We start from the raw sequence: 25432 nt of genomic DNA, 5'->3' as shown, positions 1-25432 counted from the left end.
CTAAACCTGGCTAAACCTAGACAAAACCATGCTACTTTACTTCCCACCCAAGCCCTCATCCACCCAGGACTTCTCTGTTACCCTTCATAACACAACAGCGTCTATCACAGAATGCCAAGAACCTTGCTGTGGATGAACGACAACCTTTCTTTTACTGAGAATACAGCATAAATAATCTGGATAACCTGGTCTGCTAGGCAGACAATCATCCAACCCTACACCACTCTGCTAGTCTTCCCCATTCTGCAACTTTTGGTCACCTAGCAGCCATTCAGCTTCAGGGAAGTGCATCCCAGTCATAGGGTGGAATGAGCTGCCTATGATAGTCAAAACAGCATAGTCACAGGAAATCTTCCAGCGTTTGATGAAAACTCATTTCTTCAGACTGTAACTTGCTTGCGCTGAACACAACGTCACCTCTCCTCTTGCACTAACATCCATAAATCCTTAGTTTTTTAGTCACAGGTGCACTTTGTGATTGTTTTTATAGGATTTTTATTTCTAACTTGTGTCAGGTCCTCCCCTTAACTGCGGGACAGTTGCATGATATTATGTTTACCATAGTACTGTTTTAGTCAGTGGCACATTGATTCAATCGCCATACAACAAATAATTAAGTTAAGCTTATTGAACACGCCTGCAAAAATATTTTTGTCAGGAAATGTATTTACATCTATAACAATGTCATAAGCAAGAATAAATAGTAAAATAATTTAAAAGATTAATGTCTGATATATTGTGTAGCAGGTGACTTTTTATTATTTCAAAATTGAAACATATGATACTTGGATATCATCACTGGCACCCATGTGTGTATAGGTGTGTGTCTATGTGTGATTCTGCAGCCATTCTTGCAAAATAGCATCCAATGAAGGTATTAGGTTTCGCAACCATACTCAGAGTTCCACATACCCAGGTTTTCCAAACCCAGCTAAGCAGGTTCTTTCCCCACCTGGTTCCCACTCAGGAAGTGACGTAGCCGATACACAAGTTGATAGTTGCTGCTGTGTAGATTCGGGCAGATGAAATCCTGACAGCAGTCCCCTGTCACGCCCCACCAACATCGGGAAAAAATACAGTCTCCGAAAAAATGGCAAGCATAAGCATCAGGAATATGTTTAACTACCATTATGTTACGGCGCAGCAACTTGCTGGCTTCGACAAATACAAGGTAAAAAAGTAGCAACTCGAAAATATTGCTAGCGCGCTGGCTAACACTTGCAAAGGATGCATTTTGTGTGACAGAACCGCGTGTGCCCATGAGGAAAATTTGCTCTGTGCATGGGTGCTACTTACAGCTATTAAACGCAAGGGTAGCTAAATATGATTGTGGGTTGCAGGCTAGCTCGTGATACGTTCACATTGCATGAACATCTCGTATGTAGAAAAATAAATAAATAATCCACGATCGAGAAACCACTGCATCCAGTCTCCATCAGAGTCGGAGATGATGGTGACATGGACGCTTGGTGTTAGGATGTGTTAGCCACCGAGCCGCCGAGGTTACGCAAATCGCTCGGGATGCTCCAGTCTGCGGTATCTGATGGCTGTGTTAGCACTAGCCAGCTTTATTTTAATGAAGATGGCGGAACTGTATTGCGCGAAATGCACACATATTTCAAGCATAGTGGGAATTACGAGATAACATAACATGCCAGTTTAAATACAAGAGTGACCAAACTTTATTAGCCCGAATGATAGCCGAATGATGCTTTAAGATGATTTTAGCAGGTTTTGGTCCTAAACACAGTGAATTTACAAATGTCAAATTGTGTCACCAACTTGCAAAACTGTGACTTTAGTAAATATATAATTACGAAGCTGTTGTACGAAATGCATCATTATCTCTTCTGCGTTTTGTTCTAATATCCTTAAAACTGGTGCTGTCCGCATATTATTTCATCAAGGACCACCGGTGTTCGTATTCGAAACGAATATGCTTGGGTTGTGACAGCGCTAGTTTGTGACGTTATGGAAACGCAAGACAATGATAGTGGTTAGTTGTCACCATGTTGTGACACGCTGTGTGATAACATGATATTTTCGTCGTCTCAAAAGTATTAAGTTGCTGCAGTGTTGTTAGTTGTGGTTTTGAAATACAATTTGCAGGAAATTGGAAACGGCATTTGCGATTAACCGGAGGGTTTGGCTCATATGTTAAGATTGTGTTTTGATGACAATGGTAAAACGGCAGACCTTCAAATGAAGAATATTTATAGGTCATAGTAAATCTATCACGTACACATTCAGCGCTTGGCAGTACTGTAAAACTCACTGTTGTTGCTTTAAAGTAGAAATAAAAAAATAAATTTTGATATGCTGCCCATGGTGTTTTTTTTTTCTTCTTCTTTTGTTTCAGTACAGTGCAGTGGATACCAACCCGTTATCAGTGTATGTCATGCAGCATCTGTGGAACAAGTTGGTCAAGGTGGGTTGCATGCCAAATGCCACACTATATTAATTTAAAGGCAATCTTTCTTACTGACCAAGGAAGTGTCTCGCCCCTCTCTGCACTTTCACCCCCAACTTCATGGAGTTAGCAACTTGTGTGTCGGGGTTTGCCATAGTGCAGCTTGTTCCAAACTTGCATGGCTTTGGATGCATTTTCCTGCAGCCAGTGGCTGTTTTTCACATTATAAGTCCCACAATGCACTACAGCAGAGAAAACACTAATTGGAGCATAAGCTCATCTCTCTCTGTGATGACAGCTTTGCAACTTGTTGCCATCTGATGATTAGCTGGAGGATGCTGATGAGTGATATGGCGGGGAACCTTGAGAAATATAAACCCACCCTACATGCCACAGAAATGAAGTCGGTTCTGTCCCACCTCTGCAGACTCCTGGTGATGCTTAGCAAATGGCATAGCCCAAACTCCGACCTGGTATATCCCGGCCTGGAGGGCTCAGCATGTGTGTTGAGTGAGCGTCTTTGTTAACTGAGCTGTTCAGGGGCCTGTCCCACCCTGTACTTCTTCCCTATAACATGTTGGTGTGAATTCATTCAAGTGTGTGGATGGCTCCCCAACAAAGGCCCATTCATAATTACCCCTGTCAGGCATTCTTTTATGACCAGTACATTTCTGTTCACATTAAAAGCAGCTTTTGATTGACAGCTTATTAGGACAATTTAAACAATGAGCATGGCCCATGTTAGCACCAGTCCACCACCACCCCTCCCCCAAAACCCCACCCCAACAAGAAAATGATCACACCCCTGTCACACCATCTCAGTCTACGGTATAAGAAAAGGAAGGAAGAAAGTAGATAAATAGAAAATAGAAGAAGTGTCTATTTTCACATCCTGTGCTGTCCAGAAGTACCAATATTGCCCAAACTACTTGATTTTGATCATTGTGCAGTGTTTTTGCATCCTCTAAAGGGGCCATAGCCTGCTTTCCCATGTCTGAAATTACCATGGAAACATGTCACAGAAATGCAAAAGATGTAAAGTTTGAATTTTTTTCAAACCTAGAATAATTATAATGCAGTGCATATTACTTTGATGGTAATAAACTAAGGTGCTTATATTATATGTAACATAGTAAATGTCATAAGTACAGGAAGGTTCAGAAGGATGACCCAAAACTGGTTCCCCTTAGGGTAGAACTACAGATCAGTGACATACAGCATGAACCATTAGTGTAAATGCTGTATTTAAATGTACTTGTTTTGTCATGAGTTCAAAGATTATTCCAACAACCATGCCCTGCACTTACAAGAAACACTGATATAAGAATCAACCATGTATAGTGATCAAAATCATGAGGAGAGAATCATTCCTATTCTAACGCTGTTAAAGACTCAAGCAGTCCACTGCTGGGAATCCATTTCGGCTCACAACATGTAGTATAGTAATAAAAGAAATGCAATGGTGTATAATTAATGGAAAAAGCTGTTAGAATTTGAATACAGCATATCCTTTATCTCATATAATAACCAAAGCACCCTGGCTGGTGAAATATTTGGACAAAGAAAGCTGTGTGTTTTAGCAAACTGAGTGACTGCTAGTCAGAAGGAATAATGGCAGGAATAAGAAAGATGCTTTCTACAGATTAGAAAACACTGCCTTCTGGAGTCTGATGATAGTCTTAAGACTAAGAAAGGACATGCAGAATTACACACTGTATTCTGTCAAAGAATCTCTTAAGAACAAGGGAGGTGGCACATCATGAAAACTAATGCAAACAGGAGGCACCACAAAAACAATTAACATGAGTCAATTTTATTATTTTATGTTTTAGTTTAGTTAAGGACTGCTATGTCATTGTAGCTCAAACAGTGCCTGCAGTTTGCACAGTGATATTCAGATAACTAACATGAGTCAGAATAACAGATTCTGTTAAAATGCTGAACACCTCCATTACATTTTGTGCCATGTTTTAGAAACCTTAATTGAGAGATGTATTTAGCTCTGAGATGTTCAAAGCATAAATGTCCATTTTACCATTTTCATTTGGAACTCCCCTTTTAAGTCTTAACCACTTGTAACATTTCACAGTTCCACAAATATTTTCATGTACATATTTTTATAAGTATGAGGCATAACTGTTGCTGTCTCAGAAATACTGGTTTCTATGGTCACCGTGGCATGCCATGAGCATTTTAGGTTTACCACACTTTGTAATGTAAATAAAGCCTGTGCTTTAAAGACAGTGTTCCTCAGTGTGGCAAGGATTCAAATGTAGCTGCTGACTCACTGTTGAGGTTGTGTCTTCTCTGCTTTTCTTCTAAGGAAGTCACATACCTCAGGGCACTGCAAATTGACGGTCTCATGTTTTTGTCTGTTGCAGGTAGTGCCCTTGTGGATTGCTCCGAATTTATTAACATTTACTGGCTTTTTGCTCATTTTAATAAACTACCTCCTGCTGTCATTTTATGACTGGAATTACAAAGCATCAGGTAATTCACTCTGGGTGTGGATGGTGTCTCACTTAAACTGTAATACAGTGTTACTTTGGCTTTAGAATACCTATATGAATGCATGTTCTTTTTATTTATATATTTTTATGGCTCTCATCTTTGATGTTATATTTCAGGTCTATTAGGTGTTTTGAGTTTCGCTAATGGATAGACTGAACGAGGGGTGGGAAAATATATGATATTCATCAAAACATTAATTATAAGCATGGCCAAGGGATAGATGTTTCATACATATCATCAGTTTGTGTATGTGTTTATTATATACAAAATGGATATTCAGTGTACTCTTTAATACAGCTCCGGGTTCCCAGCATATTCCAGACTGGGTGTGGAGTGTGTCTGGCTTTGCCACATTCTCTGCGTACGCTTTAGGTAAGAGGGAGGAGGAAGTGGACGAAACGTCTCAGCTACCGTGAATCATCAAAGTGCTTTAGGTATTTAGAATGACACCATGGCCTACCTTCAGCTATTCAGAAGTCAGATCTGAATTTCATATCTTGAAAGTCCCTTGTCCTTTTAAAAGGAGCCTCAACAGGGATTTAGGATTTTGTACAATGAAATTCTGATATTGAAATATCACAATTATAACAGTGTTCAGAATGTCAGTGAGGACAAAAAGGACATCCCGCCTGACTTAACTTCATCCAATAGAAAGCCTTGTAGTCTCTTTCTGGTCAGAGGCCTGGTGTCATGGAGACTGCTACATGAAGGGGGGGGCAGATGTGTTGACATAAAGTGTGTTTAGGTCTAGACGGGCCATTACAGCAAACATTATGCTAAACATTATGCTAATCTTGAAAGCCTATGACAAAAACAAAAACTATGACAAAAATTATTTTTAAGCAACCTACCCATTGATATGGATTGCAAATGGCTAATTATAATGAGAAACATAGTAATTTCATCCTGCAAAAGAAAATGAAAACATCTATGAGATAAAGATGGTATCATAGATGGTATCATAGTATACTGTGGTAGTATACTAGGCTTCCTTTGAGTGGTCAGATTGTACAACCTGTGGTAGGGGTTGAATAGTGCTATGCTCACACTTACTGGTCTGGGAGTATTGTTAGCCTATTCTGACAGTATGACGCATTCAGCTTGAATGGTTACACCTATGTTCTGTTGTGCTTGGCTAAATGAATATAATGTAAAGATGAATATGGTGTCACACCTGTCTGTGCGATGTGCAACATGACTGTCCTGCAGACTCAATCGATGGCAAACACGCCCGGCGAACCCTGTCCAGCAGCCCCCTGGGGGAGCTGTTCGATCACGGGCTGGACAGCTGGGCCACGTCCCTCTTCACCCTGTCCCTCTTCTCCGTGTTCGGCATCAGCGCGGAGACGGCCGTGTCGGCGTACACCCTCTACGGCGTGCTGTGCGTCATCCTGCTCACCTTCACCATCTCCCACTGGGAGAAGTACAACACCGGCATCCTCTTCCTGCCCTGGGGGTACGACATCAGCCAGGTGGTGAGTACTCCGCAAAGCAATCAAATTTGTGTAACTCACGGAAGTTTAGCGGCAGAGAGTGCTGCCTGTCATAGTATCCGTTTAAATCCGTGTTCTCGTTCACACGCAGCTGAGCGCTGAGCAGTCCGTTTGGAGACAGAAGCCAGGCGTAGGTGTGAAAGCAAATGGCATATAATTGGTAATTGGCATATGGTGTCAGCATTTGTTTGCCTTTTCAGCATAGCAACAGTGAACACAGCTAGAAATAGTACTTGCCCTGGTCTATTTCAGAAAGCCTCTTTTCTTCCCTCCCTTTGGGGAGAATTGCTCTACATGGACTCTCTGTATTCCACAGTCCCCAGAGAGTATGGCAAAGATTCCAACTGTAGTCCTAACATTCTAATTGTAGCAAGCCCAGTATCAGAGATATCTACCCCTGAGGAAAAAGGAACAGTAGTGGGAGGCGTCAGGTTTGGATAGAGCATGGAAGCAGATGTGGAGTCAGCTATTTGGCAGCAAATTAGAGCATCTGTAAATACCCTTATGAGTATAGCTGAGCTTGCTTATTGCTAAATATTTCCCAGAACATCATTGCCTGGCTTCTGATTTAATTATACGCTCCATCACATCTGACATACCCTGTTCCAAAACAGTAGATAGTAACAGTTAACATTTACTGGACATTGCTTTGTAATTGCTTTACAGTCCTGCCCTTTGTGATTTTTGGTACATCTTTTCCACTCCTGATCTAACTGGTGCTTTTTTGGCATATGACTTGCTACAAAGGGATCTTATATATGAAAAGTCTGGTGCAAAGGCAAGATTTGGTCATGTTGAGCTGTTAATACTGAAAGTAGTTTATGTGCAGATAAATGTGGGGGAATTGCCACTGAGATGAAGTAGCTTGACTTTAATGACAGAGCAGTTCCTTCAGGGAAACATTAGAAGACATTTAAAAAAAATTGTATCTATAAAATGTTCAACTTGCCCATACTCCTCTGAATATGAAACATTTTTGTAATTTGTCTGATTTCTTAAATCTCATAGGATGTGTATTTTAAAAAACTTATTCAAGTAGTTATGAGTGATTTACATGGTTGTTACAAAGATTGATTCATAGCTGCCACTAACCACTTTTCCTGCCATCTGCATGGAAGTTTGGGAAACTGGGCCCTACACAAGAGGTCAAATGGATAGAACAGCCTTTCTGTTTAACTCATAACAGATTGCATAGAAGTGCATAGAAACAGTAAGTGAATGGTCACTGAAATGGTATATAAAGAGGAAGTAGAAAGTAGGGAATAGGAACATTTGTTCTGACAATTTTATATGCCCATTTCTTCAAGAACCTTTCCTGTTTTTCATGTTATTTGTTTTTAATTAATGTAAATTACCCTCTGTAGTTTTTATGCCATTACACCACTATGTTGGTGCTACATCACTTTTCCAGTAATTCAGGGAGGTGCTAATTTTCTGAAAGGATTTAGCCTTGGTAGTGAATTGTTTCACAGGTGTATTTTTTACCCCCACAATGTCAAAGCAGAGGTGTCTGGTGTAAATGGCACATTATGGCAACGATCAGTGAACATGCTCATTTAAACGTTTTCACTGTAAAGGGATCCACCCACCAAGGATGGGCAGATGGCTTCACTTCAGCCAATTAAAAACACCAAACCAGTCAGATACGTGGTTAATGCAAGGGATGATCATAAATGTAGAGGAGGTTCAAGTAACCTTGCCTTGCTGTCAAGGTTTGATTTAACATAGACAACCTGAACATGTAAAGGACATGCATTTAAGGTGCTCATATTTACAAATCCGCTTTTCTGTAAGAGACACTTATCTCTTCTGGCTAATATTGGCTGATATGATTCAAAACTACCAAAAAGGCTGCAGTACAGGTTCTTAAAGTGCTAAAAATACAGTATCCCATATGAAATGGAAAATAAAGTCTTTGTTTTCACAAAGGGCACACAGGTTGTTCATTGGAACCCTCCATGGGCCTCTCTGTTGCATTGGGTCTTTGAAACTTCCATGCCCACCCACTGTCCTCACTGGTCCCTGGTGTGTGGATCTTTTAATGCGTGTATTTGGATATATTGCATATATGGCCCCTTTTAATGAATATGACCCATGTGTCTTCTTTATAGCATCTGTTGCTTACAAATTTATGCATTTATACCCTGACCCCATGTGTAATTAGCTACCCTGAATATTAGGAGTTATTGATATTTTTGATTAAGTGGACATTTGTGTAATGAGGAACATTGAGAACTTTGCCTTTTGCTTTTAATTTTGAACAGGTTGTCCACCTCTGACACACTTTTATAATAGCAATGTCCTTTCTGAAGTTGCTTTTTCCCCCCCTCTGTAGACATTAACAGCTGTGTATCTTCTGACGGCAGTAGTCGGGGTAGAAGCCTGGCATAAGCCTTTGCCCTTCGGTTATTTCTTTACGGATATTTTAATAGCCATGGTCATAGGTAAGTCCCCCACACATTGCCTTCAATGCCGTCATCATTGTCTGGGTCCTCAAGTTGTTGGTGGTTCTTTCATTTCATTATTTACTGTCATTGTTTTTTTTTTGGTTCTTCCTATGTAATATCCCATGTAATATTATAATTTATTATACTTCCAGTCTTCCCATGTAATATTATAATTTATTGTACTTCCAGTTTAATTCACACATTTGACTTGTTGTTAACTAGGAGAGTAAGGAGCAAACTTTGAAGTGCAAAAAATGGTTTCATTTTACAGTTGGTGCAAAAATATGGATTTCTTATGTGGCTCTCCAAAATACATACACTTGATTTGGGCTGAGCCATGAGAATGTCAGCAACAAGCTGCATCAACAGTAATACAACTTTAGCACACAACAGAGAACAACTGCTTTTTTTTTTAAGCACCATAGATGACCGCAGTCTGTCGTCTGCAATCCCGTAGAGTTTGTATGTATAGTCCTGTAACAACATTATTGTCCTGGCCATTGGTATCCCCTTGTTCGGTTTGTAGATCACAAATAACCCCCTATCCATCTCCTCAGATCACATTTGCTTCCCCGGAATGTTTTCTCTAGGTTAGAACTCAGAAGGTGATTGTCTCATACTGCTGTCAGTGCCCCTGCATTTTTAGCAAGACAGCTGTTATTTGCTTCAGTTTCATTAAGTAACATGATCTTAAAAATAAGTTGTCTGGTTCCTTGACCAGCTCCCGATACAGTATTTTCAACATGCTCACTGCTTACTCTTCTTCCAACACACCACAGCTCCTGAGTGTACTCCACTGCCACTGCTTTGGGAAATGGCGCCATCTTTTGCCACTTACCATTAGCGTTAGCCATTTTTACTTGTCTGCAAATACAGGGCAACTGGGCAACAAACTGTGAAATAATTGGGCAGTATTTTTCCCTCCATGGCTGTATTGACAGACATGTCAAGGAGAACAATGCTTGTAATTGTTTCTTCTTGTGAAAAGTATTTTTATAAATGTAATTCCATGTTTTGTGAAAATGCTGAATGTCTTATGACTTAATCTCAACACAGAGTATACACACTAAAGCATTTTAATATCGTTATTCAGCAGATGAACTTTCCAGAGCATCTTTCCATAATTAATTCCAAATTTAAATATCTGTCGCAGGGGCAACACAGACAAGTACAAATGTACAGAACAGCCAGTATCACCATGATCAGATATCAGTCTGAGAAAGTGTAAGTGTAAAAGCACACAACAGTAATTGTTTTAGCTGCCGCATAGTACCCAACCAATCCTTGAAAGCAGCATGCATGACACCAGCATATGCAGTCTAATAATGCTTAGTGATAGAATAATCTTCACATGGTGTCAGACCTGTGTGTGATGGGGTGGGCCTACACAGGGCCCCTTTTATTTCTTTCATGAAGCAGTACGAGTGCTTCAAAAACGAAATGAAATTTTAAAAATTCAAGTGTAATCAGGAATCTGTGCATCACCAGAAGCATTTAAAAAGCAACAGCCCTTCTCAGTAGCCAAACACTTGTATGTAGACACTAGCTAATTTGATAGGCTTACTTGGATAGCCACAGCCACCTTCCTTCTCACACACGATGAAAATCACTAAATACAAAGTGGCTGAAAGTTTTTGAGCTGAATTTGTTTATCATGTCATTAACGGCTTTAAGAATGTGTTAGAAATGTAAAGTAATATTACATTGTGGAAGTAGATAACAGCGTGTGCAAAACAATTTTTGGTTGACCCGACCATTATAGGTTAGTATAGCAATTCCAAGATTGCTGTGCTCAATTTCAGTGGGGTGGACACAAGCATTGACAGATTAAACAAGCTTTTCCCAGGCTGGCAGTGGCCTCCTCTGCCACGTTTTCACATTTATATGTCTTTCTTTCTTTCTTTCCAAATTTACTGGTGGAATGGATTGAAAATGGTCCCTCCCTACCTTTTCTCCCATATATTTTGTTTGGAACAGATGTTTATTTAAATATTTTATGAGTGGAAGTACTTACCTTGATTTAACATGTTTGGCTTGAGTTAAAGTGATCATATTAATCTTAAACGGGTGTTATGAAATGGCATGGAATAGCTAACATACGTCAGGCTATAACAATACAGAGAAGTTGAATTAACCTGCCTTAAATGGTCTCACTTCCTGCAATAATGCTGAGATAAACCTCAAAATTTTGAACTGTTGAGACGAGTCGTTGCATAGCGGTGCACCAGAGGGATTTGTATTGAAAATATACATTGAACTGATGAGAATGTTTCTACTCTTTGCACCATGCAAACATGACATGAAAATATGTGCTGACCTTAAAAACAATTGCGGCATAGTTACCCATACGCATACTTCTCTTCCGCATTCAACACTTGAAGTGAACCATCGCTTTGCTGGGAAAAGGTGGTGGAAATGGAGGCGATGATGATTTCAGTGACGTGGGTCCAAATGAGAAGCAGCTGGCCTGGCTGTGGAGGCTGTTGCCCTGAGCACAGCTGAATCTCATTAACAGGTCCTCCGCTCCTGCTGGTACGGCACCGAAGCATGTTAGCATGGCCTTGGTTTGCTCTTGGAAAGTACTCCTGCTGATGCAGTACCAAAGCATACTAGTGTAGCCATGGTTTCCTCTTGGAGAAGTACTCCATTCCAAGGTAGCCTGTGGTTATTAGGGAATGAAAATTATCACCAGAAGTAACATTCGCCATCAGAGAATGGTTTTCCCTTGATGCGGTGAGGAGGTGCATCATGTTGTCAATTACGTTTCAGCACAGATGAGGATTTTTGAGATCCTAACTAAAGTTGTCACTTGTCTCCAGTTACAACCCATTACATCAAAAGCAAAATGTCTCAATATTTCTTTAATAAAACCCATCATGCTTATGTACTTTTTTCCTGCTGTCCCCTTTCTGTGGGCTGTAGATCTGACCGATTTGCACATGGAACCTGTATCCTTCGCCTAACATTCCTAAGCATTCATCTCTTCCTCAGTTCAGTGAAAGGCTCTTTTTTATCACTGAATATGCCTTGTTTACCATCTTGAACTGTAGCTGCTTGACATGGGTCCATCAAGAAAATATACTCTGTGTCCATTACTTCATCTTCAGGTAGAGTGTCTCTCTGAACAGACATCACATTTAGCAAACGTGTTTCTGGATGGAGATGTTCAATAATTTCTTTTTGCAGATCTCACTGTTTACTTAGCATAAACATTTGGACTCCTGCCATATGTGGTGTAACCACATCAAATATTAGTTAGTCAGCTGTACCTGAAGGGGCTCGCTTCTGTGGGAGACTAAAATGAGACTTTATCGTTCATAGTATTAGTAACTTACAGAATAGCGCAATTACTAATCCATGGTGGTTTTGAGAATGTATACTTAAATGACATAAGATAGAGTAACAGGCGTTTTTTTTTTCTTTTTCAAATTTAAAGTAAAATCTAGAAGTGTCATACATGGATAAAGCCTATGCCCCTTCTTTAGTCCTTCATCACACTCATAGATGACCAGGACAGGGATTTATGTCAGCACACATTCTCCTTCTATTGAACATCTGGCTTCAGGCACACATATTTGTTCTTTACAGATCAATAATCAGTTCCATTTTACCTGAGCATAACAATTACCAGTTAAGGCACAGGCAGAAGCAGAACATACATCTTTCACTTTAAATTCTGACATTGGTGGCAGCCAATTGGCTGTGCTTTAACAACAGAAAGGTATTTTACACCACATACTCATCTTTTTTCCGTTCTGGCAGAGAGATTTGAGGCCTGCGGGTGTCTTTGGTGTCTTGGGGAATTGTTTGTGGGCAGGAAGGGAGGGCCATTATCTGTGGTGTTCAGTGACGGTGAGGGGGCTTGTCTCTCTTCCAGGTTGCAGTGCCTTCCTCTCCCTGCCACAGACACTCTATAACATCTATCTGTGAGTACAACTTCATTCATTTTCCATGAAAAGGCTTTTTACATCTGGCTGAGATTTCAAGCCAGTAGCCTGAAGCACAGGTAACAGCTTGTTTTTAAATGCAGCAATTACATAGCATAAACATGAATATGGTATGCATTCAAAGTTGAAAATGTTGCAGTATTGTAGACTATATTCCATGGTCTGAACAGTGGAGACATTTTTCATCACCACGTTTACACTGGGGCGCACTGTTGAGCTATTGAAAATACGCCTGTGTGCCTTCAACACGCTGTTTACTGGGTAAAAAAAACTACAGTGTGCGTGACTCTCTGTCCCCCATCTCCGCAGGGCACACCATAGAGGAACGCTCCTGCGGACCTCGCTGTACGAAGGTCTCCTGCCCCTGCTGTCCCCCTGCCTCCTTTTCGCCCTCCTCACCGCCTGGGCGGCGTCCTCCCCCAGCGACATCCTCACCCATAACACCAGGCTCTTCCTCTGGATGACCGGAGTCGCCTTCTCTAACGTCACAGTAAACAGCCACTTCCCTCCTTGTTCTGTCTTCACTAACATATTTGTTGGGATGAAACTCAGCTACAGTATGACGGCTATATTTATCATTCAGTTTCCTCTTTTCCTTACCCATTGTAACCTTGAGAAAGAATGGAAGCAGGAGTGGGTTAATGACTTGCTTGTACATTGTCCTGTTTTTACCATAACAATGCAAAAACTTCAATATGTAATGAATATGGTAAAGTTTACAGCACTGAAAGTATGGAACCCAATCTGACATGTCTGTTTTCCAGTTATGTAACATCTCGGCCAATTATAATGAATAGTACTACAAATTGCTTTCATCTTTCTGAGGCAAAGGAGGTCTCTCGGGGAGGGGGAAAGAAAGATGCTGTAGGAATGGAGCATCTAATCCCAACAATTGGCAGTGCTACAGTTTTATCCTTTTAGTATCACAAGTGTGTTTTCTCACCGTGTTCTCTCTCTCCCCTAAAGTGCAGACTCATCATTTGCCAGATGACAAACACAAGGTCTGAGGCTTTCCATTGGTTACTGCTTCCATTAGCCATAATCACTGGTGGAATAGCAACAGGAACGCTGGCACAGTGCGAGTTCCTCTGTCTCCTGGTCTACAGTGTCCTAGTGACGACGGCCCATATTCACTACGGGGTCTGCGTGGTGAGTCTCCATAATACCACACACACACACCTTTTCATATTCATGATCCTCTGAGGATATAAAAACTGGGGGCCCTTCCTTGTTTTGTGGCTGAGTTACAGCAGTGGTCTATCACAGGAAATCTGTCTCTAAAAGACTACAAAGAAATTAGGCAATCCTTAACAGATAAAGCATGACGTTAGTACTTACCATGGTGAGTGCGCTGTGGAGCTAGTTCCACTCCTTCAAATGACAATCCATAAAGTAGTTTTTCATCAGAATACACACCCCATTAATTCCTTACATTAATCCAGTTTTATTTCCTTACAGTTTTGTAAAACTAAATGTCCTTAAAAATGACTAAAGTACTATCAGGTTAAATATCCTGTGCTTTTGTGCAATACACATACCAGCCTTCAGTGGAACCAGACAACGTCACCATGAGTTATGTGAGGGACAAAAACAGGAAGAAAGAAAAAAGTACAAGAGTCACTTCCAGCCATTCTGGGATTCCAGATTTTCTGCCTAAAAAAATACGCCAGTAAGACAACGTCTTCCATCCCTTTGGACTTGGAAGCCTATTGCTCCTGTACCTTATTAAGGTTCCATCGACTCTGCCTCGGAAGCCTAAATACAAGGCCGAGGTACAGAGCATGACCGCAGACTGAGGTGTCCTGTTAATTTTCCTTGCGTCTGTGGACAAGAGGAATTTAAAACATGAATTCTGCAGAAAGACAATGCACGATGTCCCAACCTGTTATTATTGAGAGTATTACCATTAACTGTATTTTTATCATGATCTTTACTTTTAGGGGAAACAACTGAGCGAACACTTGAATATTTATGTCTTCGCTCTGGGTAAACGGCATCAGGACTGAGTTCATGGACCCACACAAGCACCGAAGATTTCAATCACACTCAACCGCTACAAACCGGATACAATAATACTGTATTTCAAAGACCAAAGGGCATGGGATGGGGCCGGTTTTACAAATTGTGTCTGAAGAAAGTGTAGCAGCTTCTCAGGTAAGCAATCAAGAAGACAAAACAGTTAACTTGTGAACAGGCATCTACACTTTTTATGCCTAGAAATAACACTCTGGGAAATATTTAAACACATAAGAATATGATACTGGTTACTATGTGTGATACTACTAATGATAATAATTGGTACTGATAAATATCTCATAGATATGAAATATTAGATGATAACTATTTGGACTACAGAGAAAATACTGATCAACTGAATCTCACCATTTATAGAATGCCACTGAAAGCAACATACTTGAGTGAACACAAAAAAGGCTGAATTTTTAAAAAGAAAATTTATGCATGGCTGCTAACTTCCTTATTAAGGGAACTCTACATCCCACTCAGGAACCTGTAAAAATGAAGGAATACTTTGTGGATCCACTGCCCTAGTCTATGGAGAACTACTCTGCCATTTTTACAAACATATAAACCATATGGTACTAATTGCAGCTCAGATCTAATGGCAACAAACAGCTGTTCTTCCAACAACTTTTTGTTTCATTTTTTTTCAATACTTGCTGTCAAAAAACCGGATTCAAAGACTGAAAAAGAAAAAAGTTTGAAAACATCTTTGTATGTCTTCCGTGTCTTAGCAAAAGTTTGATCACAACAGTGTAAGCAATACGTTTGGAAGTTATGGTCTCAACAAATGAAAAGCGTTTGATTCCTCCAGTATCCTATTTTTACATTTCTAAATTTTTTTAAAACTTACTTGACAATATGGGTTCAAGTAGTGACCAGAGGTTTGTTATTGGCAGTTTTGTTTGATTCTGTCCATTACTAACGAGCAGCAGTACTTTCAACAGCTTTCCACTGCCAGTACTTAAGAAATCCTTCTCCACAGGAACACAAATACCTTAACTTGAACAGTGCAAGTTACAGTAACCTCAAGTGGGAGTTCACTGGCATTTTAAAATAAAATATGGTAGAAAATTTCAGAGTAGAGGCCTAGTTCTTATGGATGTACTTTTACCACCAACTGACACCATTTTTAAAACTCGTCTTTTCCGGAGTTCTGAGACATTCTCAGGACATTCCATTTTTACTACCGCTGAGTGACGGAAGACACCGTTTCTAAAACCTGCACATTCTGGAGCCAAATCAGGCTTTAAGTGAAGTTTGTTTTCCTTGGCGTTCTTACAGCTCTTTCCTTGATCCATTTATACATCGAGGTTAACAGAACAGTCACCAGGTGAGCGCAATCCCGAGCTGCCATTTCCCGCACAGATGTTTCCTTCATAGGCACACCTAAATCATAAGCATAACTAAACAATTTCTTACGCTCCTAACAGAGGTCAACGATGTGGGTCAGGAAGAGTTTGTTTTTCTTACCGGGATCCTTCTAAATTTACCTTTTTGTTCTATTTAAATGGGCTGAACAGCACCAAGCTGCTCAGAAAGAGGAACATGCACTCCCTACTTCTTACACAGCCCTGTGATGGAGTGATGAACAACCCCTGGCTCAGCCACAAAGGAATCCTTCAATGGAAAGTCACCACTCAGACACAGTCCCTGACACGCAGAATCAAATACAGTGCACAAACTGTAGATTGGTTTCAATCAGTTCTTTAGCAGATAGAAAGGCAGTTTTGTACTTTTCCAAAATCAGGATCCCAATTACCAAGACTCAGATTACTTTTCATCGCCAAAAACAAATTGCACATAAAAACATTGACTTAATTGATCTCTTGGTTCGAGCTTGAACAGGAGCACAGAAAAGCACATGGTATCGCCTGTTACCTTTGCTAGCAAACAGATGATTTTTGAATGTAATTAATTCTTTTAAAGTGTTAAGACACTTAAAATGTTTTTTTTTTTGCAAATATAGTATAAATTATAGCTCATTCTGTAAAAAAAAGATTGTTCTGTTTTAGTACAGTGGCAACGATATTTAATTATATAACTGACTTAATATGTTTATGGATTCCATACATTGTGCGATTTTGTCTAGCACTTGTTTGTGAAATGTCTGCACATTACGTTAGAGGTTCTAATTTCCCTGTAATATTTCAGCAGGTTCTGTGTACTAAAGCAGTTCTCATTGTGGTTTTGGTTGATATTTCATATTTTAAATTTGTACCCAATGAATAAAATTCAAGTACGTTTTGAGGCATTCCTCGGAAAATTCTCACTGGCACATGTGTTCTGTTGAATTTCCAGCTTTGTCAACAGCATGTCAACATGACTGTGGTGTCGTTCCGCATTACCTCAACTCCATTTCTTCAGACTGTCCTGGAAGGGGGCACTTACAGTTCTACTACTGCGGTTACCACTGATGCAAAAAAAAAAAAACACCTACACATGCTCATTTTATTTTTAAGACCCTGTAACCTACACATTATACAATCTTACAGATAAAATTAATTTTATGTAGTCTTTAGTCCATATAGACTTATTTGGGTTAGTTTGTAGTGCACCCATTATTGTGTCCCTCTCATTCAACAATACCAGGGTCTCTGCTTCCACTATGAATCCTGGTAAGCTACGATACATTAACTCCCGGCATTAAAAATGCTTCTTATTGCCAGTGTGAAATGTAATTCCTACCTATAAGCTACAGAGACTTAGAGTTCTTAGAGCTCTTAGAGACTAAGAGCTTAGAGGTCTCTCCTCCCAATTTATATACCCGTTTTGTTGCCTTTCTGTGTTATTTTTCAACAGCTTTTGTCCTCCTTAATGAAGGCAAAGACATTGCGTAATATTACAATGTCCTTTGAATTATACTTTTTGTTGTATATGCCAGTATCCTGCATTCACCCTTACACAGCTTTTGCACAGTGTGTATATCTAGACAAATTGGGGGGGGGGACTATTACACCCTAGTCAGTCGTATTACCCTCACTCCAGCTCTTTTGAGCAAAGAAAATTGGTATTTTTAGACTGGAATTTCTTTATTTACGGCAACAAATACAAATAGCCTACCATGAAATTGCGTCAAACACATTTAAGATGTACTGCACTCGCATAAGATTCTTTGTTTAGCATCACGTTTAAATGAGGATTCTCCTGACGAAAGTTTCAACATATATACTACAGTGGTTACCACAACAGTTGAAATGCATGTGCTGACTTCAAAAGGAACTGATGATGTGTCAAAATCCTGTTTATTTTACATGGAAAGTTCTCACCACTTGTATATTATCAGACTTGTATGGGTCTGGATAGATGTGTATCAATGACTACAGCCAGGCAGAATGGAAAATAATGAAGTTAGATACAGTGTGAAATATTAATGTTAAGAAACATCGTGAAACCAGAAGAAAAATGGAAAGAATAAATCTTTCATGATTCAAAAATACACTTGTGGTCTTATGTAAAGAGTAAAAATAAGTTCAGATAAAGACCAGCACACAAAGGGACCTAAGGTAAAAACCATCTGTGTGAAAGGCTGGGAACACTACATGCATACTGTGCTGTATACAATACATGGAAGCACTGCCTTTATTCTTGAATCAAAGGTGTAGGTTTTTATTATAGCAAATCCATCCAAATGTCCTCAGCTTTGAAATGGCAGGTTAAACGTACAAAACACAGCTCACTTAACATAGTTTTTATTAAATATGTAAAAAGATAAAAGCAGGTCAAGTTATTCACATAATCGAAGACAAAAAAAAATACCAATGCTAACATGCAACGAATTGTGGGGACCGCGTAATGAGTGAGACAATAAGACATGTCTAAGGAATCCCCAATACTTTTTTCTTTTTCGCTATTTATAACTATAAACAGTACATTTGTTTACATTCCTTTTCATTTTACACATAATATATAACAAAAGCATTACGGTGAGCTATTGAGTTTAGTTAATAGTAAATGCATAATCAAGAAAAGAAGTAATACAATGTACTGGAATACTGTATTATGTCAAATTCCCAGTGAACTGACTGGTAACAACTTCTAAACCTGTGGCTTAAAAATGACATACACGCATATATTTTACACATGAATTCACTGATTTTTTTTTTCAATTCCTTGGAATTTTCAATGACAGTCACAGAAAAATAAATGGGTTTTTACAAACTTACTAACTTGTGTTCCTGATTCATAGACACTTACTGCAGTAATTTTTTCCCAAGCCTTCATCCCTTCATGTGGAAACAAATTCACTGATCAAATGTACTTTTTTTCCATTCACAACATTCTGTATGCACAAATGTTTTGTATGATGAGAACTAATTGGTTTTTCTTCAGAGTATAAGTTAAAATGTTTACGGCGGCAGTGGGGTGGGAAGTAAAAAGGAACTAAGACTAGCTTTTCAGGGTTATGCTTATTGCATTTTATCACAATTAATAGAACTGATATGTAAAAATGATGACAAAACAAGTAAACTTCAAAGCGTACAGTAATGGATTGGAAAGAAGCAGGTAGCGTTCACACTGGTGACCGATAGTTTCTATCTGTCCTAAAATGCAACATATCATCATCATACCTGAGCTCTGAATTAGTCTTCTCCACACCGGAGTGCTTTGCCCACACCGTCCTGGGAACATTCAGCGGTGGCCAGAGCTGCTGGACGCTTCTGGGTTTTAAACCAGGAGAACTGGACGCAGGACTTCACCAACTGTCACAAAAGCACATGTTGAACCGTGGGGGGCCGAAACAGGACGCTTTGTGCGCTCAATCCTCAGGACATTTTAAAAAAACAAAACAATGAAACAAAATAATGGAAAAAAAAATAAAGCTTAAAAACAGTTCCCACAAAAACAAAGGGGCGGGGCGTGTGACGGGCGATGCGTGGTGTTCAGTACTCCTCCTGCTGCTGGGCCTCCTCCTGCAAGGCCTGCTGGTCCGGATCCTCGCCCGGCTCGCCCGCTCCCTCCTGCAGGAAACAGCAACACCAGCCAATCACGTCTCTGCTGCTGCTGCTGCTGCTGCCACGGCAACCGGGCACGGAGACAGAGGCGGCACGCTGCAGTACGGCAGTCCTCTGGCTCACGAGATGATGCCTTAATCAGGGAATCAAAGCCCTTCGCCATGGACTTCACTCGGTTCCATTTTGGCGGATCATTTGCTGTGTCATTAGAGTGCTAAGCAGCTTTGATTGGCTGAGAGTTTAAATGCTAAGACGTACTGTACCACCGTGAGATTATAACTGCATGTGCCACGGCAGAAGGGCTACCCAAGCAGGCACACTCACCTGCTGAAATAAAGTGCATGATCTCAAAAGGCAGGCAGCACGTGCAACTGAATTAACCTATACACACATTTAATGAGGCTTGATGTAAATCTGTTCCAGTGTTTCATGATCATGGTGCTATTCAACCAAAACCAATAATGACTGACATGTTATGCTCAATACATCTGCAGGCAATTTTATCACGTAAACCAAAATCACATAAATCAAATTTTACCAGACTGACCAAGGAGCATCCCAAATGGCAATAAGCAGTGAAGCACAATTTCATCCATTCACTCTTAAGGGACCCAAGAGGTACAAACATCTGAAAACACTCTCTCAGTTTAATACAAACAGCTTAACCCCTAAGGAGACCTCCCTCCTTCCTGGTAATGCTGAATCATGAAGAGTCCACATTTCCTGGAAGTGTACGAGCTCTGTAAACGCCGTAAGCACAATGCGTGCTGCACCCGAGCCTCGGTTTCAGGTCGCGGACTCACCTGTTCTTCTGTGGAGTAGAGCACCTCCATTAGCCGCTCCACAAACTGGGCGCACTCCTGGCCCTGCTCCTGACACAACAGCTCGATCTCCCGCAGCTTCCCGAAGTAGAAGTCCCTCTCCTTCTCCACGCCTTCCAACGCCAGCTTTAATGTGTTCACCTGCCACACAAAAAGAGAGTCTCTCAATCTGCCTCACTGTGTCAGTACAGCAGAGCGGGACCTGTACCCACCTGTCACAAATGTTCCTCTAAAGTGACCAGTCAAAAGTACCGCTGCTTTCTACCACTTCACTCATCTCAATTAAGTGATTTCACTTCAAAATTCAAGAAATCCTTGATATATTTTGAACCCCAATTTACATATCCGGTATGAAACAGTGCCGAAAGTGGGACCATTGCAAAGAATATTCTGAGTCTTTCTGTAGCTGCAACAAAAACATGAGAATAAGGACCATAAGTTCAGTGACAAGACTAGGCCATTCTGCCCATCTATTTCTCGTCATGCTGACTATATTCAAGAGTGCCTCTCCAGATCTTACTCCTGTGGGAAGAGGGGAGCCTGTGTCTCGGTCTGGTTCCATTCAGCTGAGTCCAAGGTCCCAGAGGTGTTATAGCGATCCTACCTGTTCGTTTAGCTGAGTGACCTGTGCTTCCAGCTCCTTCTCCCCCTTAGCAGGGGCTGATGGTGTGGGTATCTTTTTAGCTGACGAGGGTCTAGATGATGGTGTTGAGGGTTTAGAGGCTGAACTTGATTTGGTTGCACCTGCAAATAAGAGGGGTTCAGTCCATTAGCGTATTTAGGAATGCAAAGGCTACAACACTGCTTATATGGAAGTGGATAACTTCTGCAGTCATTCTTTGTCCACAGGTCCAGGTAGCGATTCCTTTCAACATTTTATTTATTGCCATTCAACTAACCCCAGGGATCGCAGATGCATAGCTAGTGCACCAGTTCTGTCCCCTCTCTCCTTTTGCAACATCACTTTACAACACATCTGCTTAACAGAAGCTCTTATCCACAGTGACTTTCACAGCTGACATTTTTTACATGTTATATGTTTATACAGCTGGATTTTTACTCAGGCGGTTTGGGTTAAGCACCTTACCCAAGGGTACAACAGCACTGGCAGAAGGTAATGTTGCAGGCATTCCAACTGGCCTGTCACCTTTGAGTCATTAAAACCTTTTTCCCAGCCCACCTTAAAATACCAGCATTGATTCATAAAGGCCTCCAAACCGCAGTACTGGTGCTTATGTATCCGCATTTGAAAGCTGTGCTATCACAGCCTAAGTAGGGCCCAGGGGCTTGAGACAGGAATCATTACTGCAAAGCTATATTTTCCAAGCATGTAACTCACCCTTTCAAAGCACTTAGCTGGTGTAAAATGATCTTAGAGCACATACTTAGCATGAATTTATTTTGTTGGGGGGCACTTGTGTAGGCGGTACACATTTCTGCAGTAAAACTGTAGCCTCTGTAATTGTGTTCCAAGATGCATGCAATTACAGAGTGTTGGTACCTGTGGTAGAGTACGTTTGGGATGTAGCAAGATCAAGACATACACATATACACTCACTCTCTCTCACACTCACTCACACACACACACACGTAAACAAAAACACACATACTTTTAATTAGCATCCCTGTGTTCCTTTCCGTATTCCTCAAAAAAGGAAACATACCAGAAATACTGTAATTTCACTCTCTTGCCAGTCCTGCTGTCACTGCCCAAATTATGAAGATTACAAGACAAATAATGCTGTTTTTGGAGGCTGACTTGCATTCCTCAGCAGGAGAAATGACCCTGCCCTGACGAATAGTTTGTGAGTGATGTCAGCAAGACCTTTGCAATGTACAAGTCCCATGGGCTCATTCAGTTCATTGAAGCTAAGACTGTTCTTCAGTGAACAACCATTTCTGAATCTAAGTTATGATCTGGGAGACTATTTTGGCTACATTTCATGCCTTTTTTAACACTGTTCTGCATTTTCATGAGGCAGATTAATTCTCTTGTAAATGGGTACATGGTAAAGTAGTTTGTATTCCAGTGGTCCTCAGTTTCCTCCAGCTGACCTTTTACAGAACCATTAACCGTGCCCACTGGCAAATAAAGATGGCATTTAATGAGGACGACAACATTTCTTTTAATTTGCCTCCTAATTTGGAGGCATTTTAATTATTGCAGACATACTTATAACAATACGTCAGAATGACTGAGTTAAACACAAACAAAAAAGGACACGCCACAAGAGGCACACGCACGTTAGCGAAGGGTAGCTCAGCGAATGGAGCTACAGCATTGTCAAATGGCACGTGGCCATGGGAATGGAGACTGCAGTCAGACACACTTAAAATGGAATTTTATGGAATGCAAAACAGAGGAGTTTTTTTTTTCTTCCCCTAAACCAATTGGTATGATTTTGTTCATGTGACAAACCCTCCTCATCTCAGCTGCCTGTGACACGGAGACGCTCTATCCGGTTTATTCCTGTGGTGAACAGAGATTTTTGGACGGGCAGTTGCAGCGGTGGTCCACAGGTTGAGCAGAGTGCAGTTTCCGCTTCAGGCGTAAAGCCAAAATTAGGTCAACTGCTGAAATACAGTCATGGCACAAGCTCACTTGAATCATTGTTTAACATGATGTCAAACATACTGTGTCAGGCTGCCCAGTGGCTCAGCCAATAAGGGCACTTGTCTCAAGACCGGGCTGAGCCGTGCGGCTCACAGCTCAGTTCAAGGCAGGGTCATCAGCCGACAGGAACATCAAGACCGAAACAGCAGAACTGATTCCGAAAGTATCCAAAACAGCAGAAGAAATTGACTTGTTTTTTTCCAGGGGTAGGAAGATTTATGTTAGCCAGGGTCCTCTTATCCCATTGCTCTTTAGCACCCTCTAGAGACTTGTCAGGTGCACGCAAGTTTCTTGGATAACGTCAGTGGAGATGTGCCTATCCTCCACTCAGCGTTGTCTCTGCTGTGGTGCAACCTGGGACTTGTAGTGTGAAAAATAACCACTGGCTGCAGGAGGTATCAGAGGATGGCATTCACCCTGCCCCAGCATTCCTACGCAAGCATACAGGATGTTGCAGTAAAGAGTGCAATATCCTATTGGTGATTCCCAAAACAGCCGCATGAGTGAATCTATGTCCAAAAATGTAAAAAATCTTAACACCAAAATGCAATTCCCTATAACCTTAATTGCAGTGAATAATCTGAACATCAAGTTAGCAGGTACAGGGGAATGACCAATTCAGCCTGTTTACAAAGGAATGAATCTATGTGGCAGCAGAATGCACCACACATCGAGATGAGTGTGAAATTTAGAGAAAAAAAAACATACAAATCATTGACTGATGCAAAGCAGAGAAATGGAAGTTTCTTTCCATTTTCTAACAACCGAAGGAGGTGTGGCACTTTGGACGGCGTCCATTCTACCTGATTCTACCTCACACAGAGCAGTACAGCTGTAGGTAATGAAGGACCAAGAGGACCTGCAGGTAATATACTGCCCAGCACACCTGCAGATCATGAAGAACCACAAGCACCCACAAGTAATAAACCACCCAGTGTACCTGCAGGTAATGAACCACCCTGAGGACTTACAGGTAATAAACCACCTCGAGCACCTGCAAGTAATCATGTACCGAAGCGATCTGCAGGTAATAAACTAGTGCAAAAATACTAACTGCCTTGCTTAAATAAAATCATCTTTGTATTAGTATTCATTAAAGGTGTGATTGCATTTGAAGGCCACAGTAAATATGAGGATTTAGCAGGGAAGTGCTAAAAACTAACAAGAGGAGGGAACAATATTGTTCGACAACTGGCACTTGTCATGGTTTGAAACTTACAAAGCAGCAAAATAAGGAATACTGAAACTGTTCAACCTCTATCCTCCAAATTCAGACAAATATAAAATTAGCATTCAGTGTAATACAATGACAGTAGGACATTAAAACTGCAGACTGCTGACACTTCAATATCTCAGCAAAACAAAAGCCCTGTTTTTTTTTCCCTATGGAGGAATTCCTGAGGGAAAGGGGGGAAAAAAAAGCAAAGCCGCCAAAACCTAATGTGCCTGACTGCAGTACAGATTTGGTGCAGTAACGGTGTCTGGCCAGCTGGTGGTACACATACTGGGCTCATTTCTCTGCCTGCGACAGCTTGCGCAGGAGTCTGTGAAATGCTGCTCGTGCCAAAATAACATTTCAAGCACAGAGAGCAGGTGACTGCAGATATCCATCCCTGCAGACCGTAACAAGGGACATATGGCCACAAGGAGGCACGCAGATAAAATTCATAGCTGCCCCATGCAAGTTGCAAGTGATTAGTCAATTACAGTTTTAATCACTGGATGTGAACTTTGACAAGCTGCAGTTGGAATGACATTGTGTAGCTATTTATGTTCTTATCTGGTTTGTTCTGTGGAAAGATGCCTGCTTCCCATGAAAGACCATGATGTTTCCACGAGAATTAGCACTATGATTTTGAATATATGAATTTAACCTTCATACAAATCAGAACTGAAAAAAGACCCAGTAACTGGGCAGCAGTATAGCATAGTGGCATGGAGCAGGACTCGTAACCGATAGGCTGCCGGTTCAATTCCCCGCTGGGGCACTGCTGTTGCACCCTTGAGCAAGGCACTTAACCCAGAATTGCCACAGTAAATATTCAGCTGAATAAATGGGTAACACATAAATGGGTAAAAAACTGTACCCTATGTAAGTCTCTCTGGAGAAGAGCGTCCGCTAAATGCCAATATTGTAAAGAAACTGCACAATATTCAGTCCCTACCCCTTCAAAGCCAAGAGGCCAACAGTGGACCACTTTCTAGGTCACGGACA

At 40.8% G+C, this 25432-nt stretch overlaps 2 protein-coding genes across 3 annotated transcripts in view; one reads left to right on the top strand and one right to left on the bottom strand.

Annotated features, from left to right (window-relative positions):
- Positions 1-1017: 1017 nt before the first annotated feature.
- On the top strand, positions 1018-16718 carry LOC118771269 (ethanolaminephosphotransferase 1-like). The gene is made up of 10 exons (XM_036519215.1): positions 1018-1171; positions 2360-2428; positions 4792-4900; positions 5219-5293; positions 6131-6396; positions 8750-8858; positions 12739-12787; positions 13118-13298; positions 13775-13957; positions 14749-16718. Exons 1-10 carry the CDS (start codon positions 1091-1093, stop codon positions 14812-14814), a joined length of 1188 nt encoding a protein of 395 aa, XP_036375108.1. The 5' UTR covers positions 1018-1090; the 3' UTR covers positions 14815-16718.
- Positions 16719-18413: 1695 nt separating this feature from the next.
- mapre2 (microtubule-associated protein, RP/EB family, member 2) overlaps positions 18414-25432 on the bottom strand; it is a 28585-nt gene continuing 21566 nt past the window's right edge. For both annotated transcript variants that reach the window (XM_036519370.1, XM_036519369.1), the window contains 3 exons: positions 21208-21347; positions 20586-20744; positions 18414-19788 (listed from right to left, as the gene is read on the bottom strand). In XM_036519370.1, coding sequence (XP_036375263.1) covers positions 19711-19788; positions 20586-20744; positions 21208-21347 — 377 coding nt within the window. In that variant the 3' untranslated portion in view covers positions 18414-19710. The remainder of the gene's footprint in view (positions 19789-20585; positions 20745-21207; positions 21348-25432) is intronic.

Source organism: Megalops cyprinoides, chromosome 24 (genome assembly GCF_013368585.1).
Source record: "Megalops cyprinoides isolate fMegCyp1 chromosome 24, fMegCyp1.pri, whole genome shotgun sequence".
Classification (NCBI taxonomy): Eukaryota; Metazoa; Chordata; class Actinopteri; order Elopiformes; family Megalopidae; genus Megalops; species Megalops cyprinoides.
Note: the sequence above shows the minus strand (reverse complement) of the source record. Positions and strands in the feature narration are given on the sequence as shown.

Excerpts from the sequence above, each read along its gene's own strand:
- LOC118771269 (XM_036519215.1), top strand. The coding sequence starts at position 1,091 with ATGGCAAGCATAAGCATCAGGAATATGTTTAACTACCATTATGTTACG. Across the intron at positions 2,429-4,791 it reads TGTGGAACAAGTTGGTCAAG|GTAGTGCCCTTGTGGATTGC; the intron begins GTGGGTTGCATG and ends TGTCTGTTGCAG. Across the intron at positions 4,901-5,218 it reads CTGGAATTACAAAGCATCAG|CTCCGGGTTCCCAGCATATT; the intron begins GTAATTCACTCT and ends TCTTTAATACAG.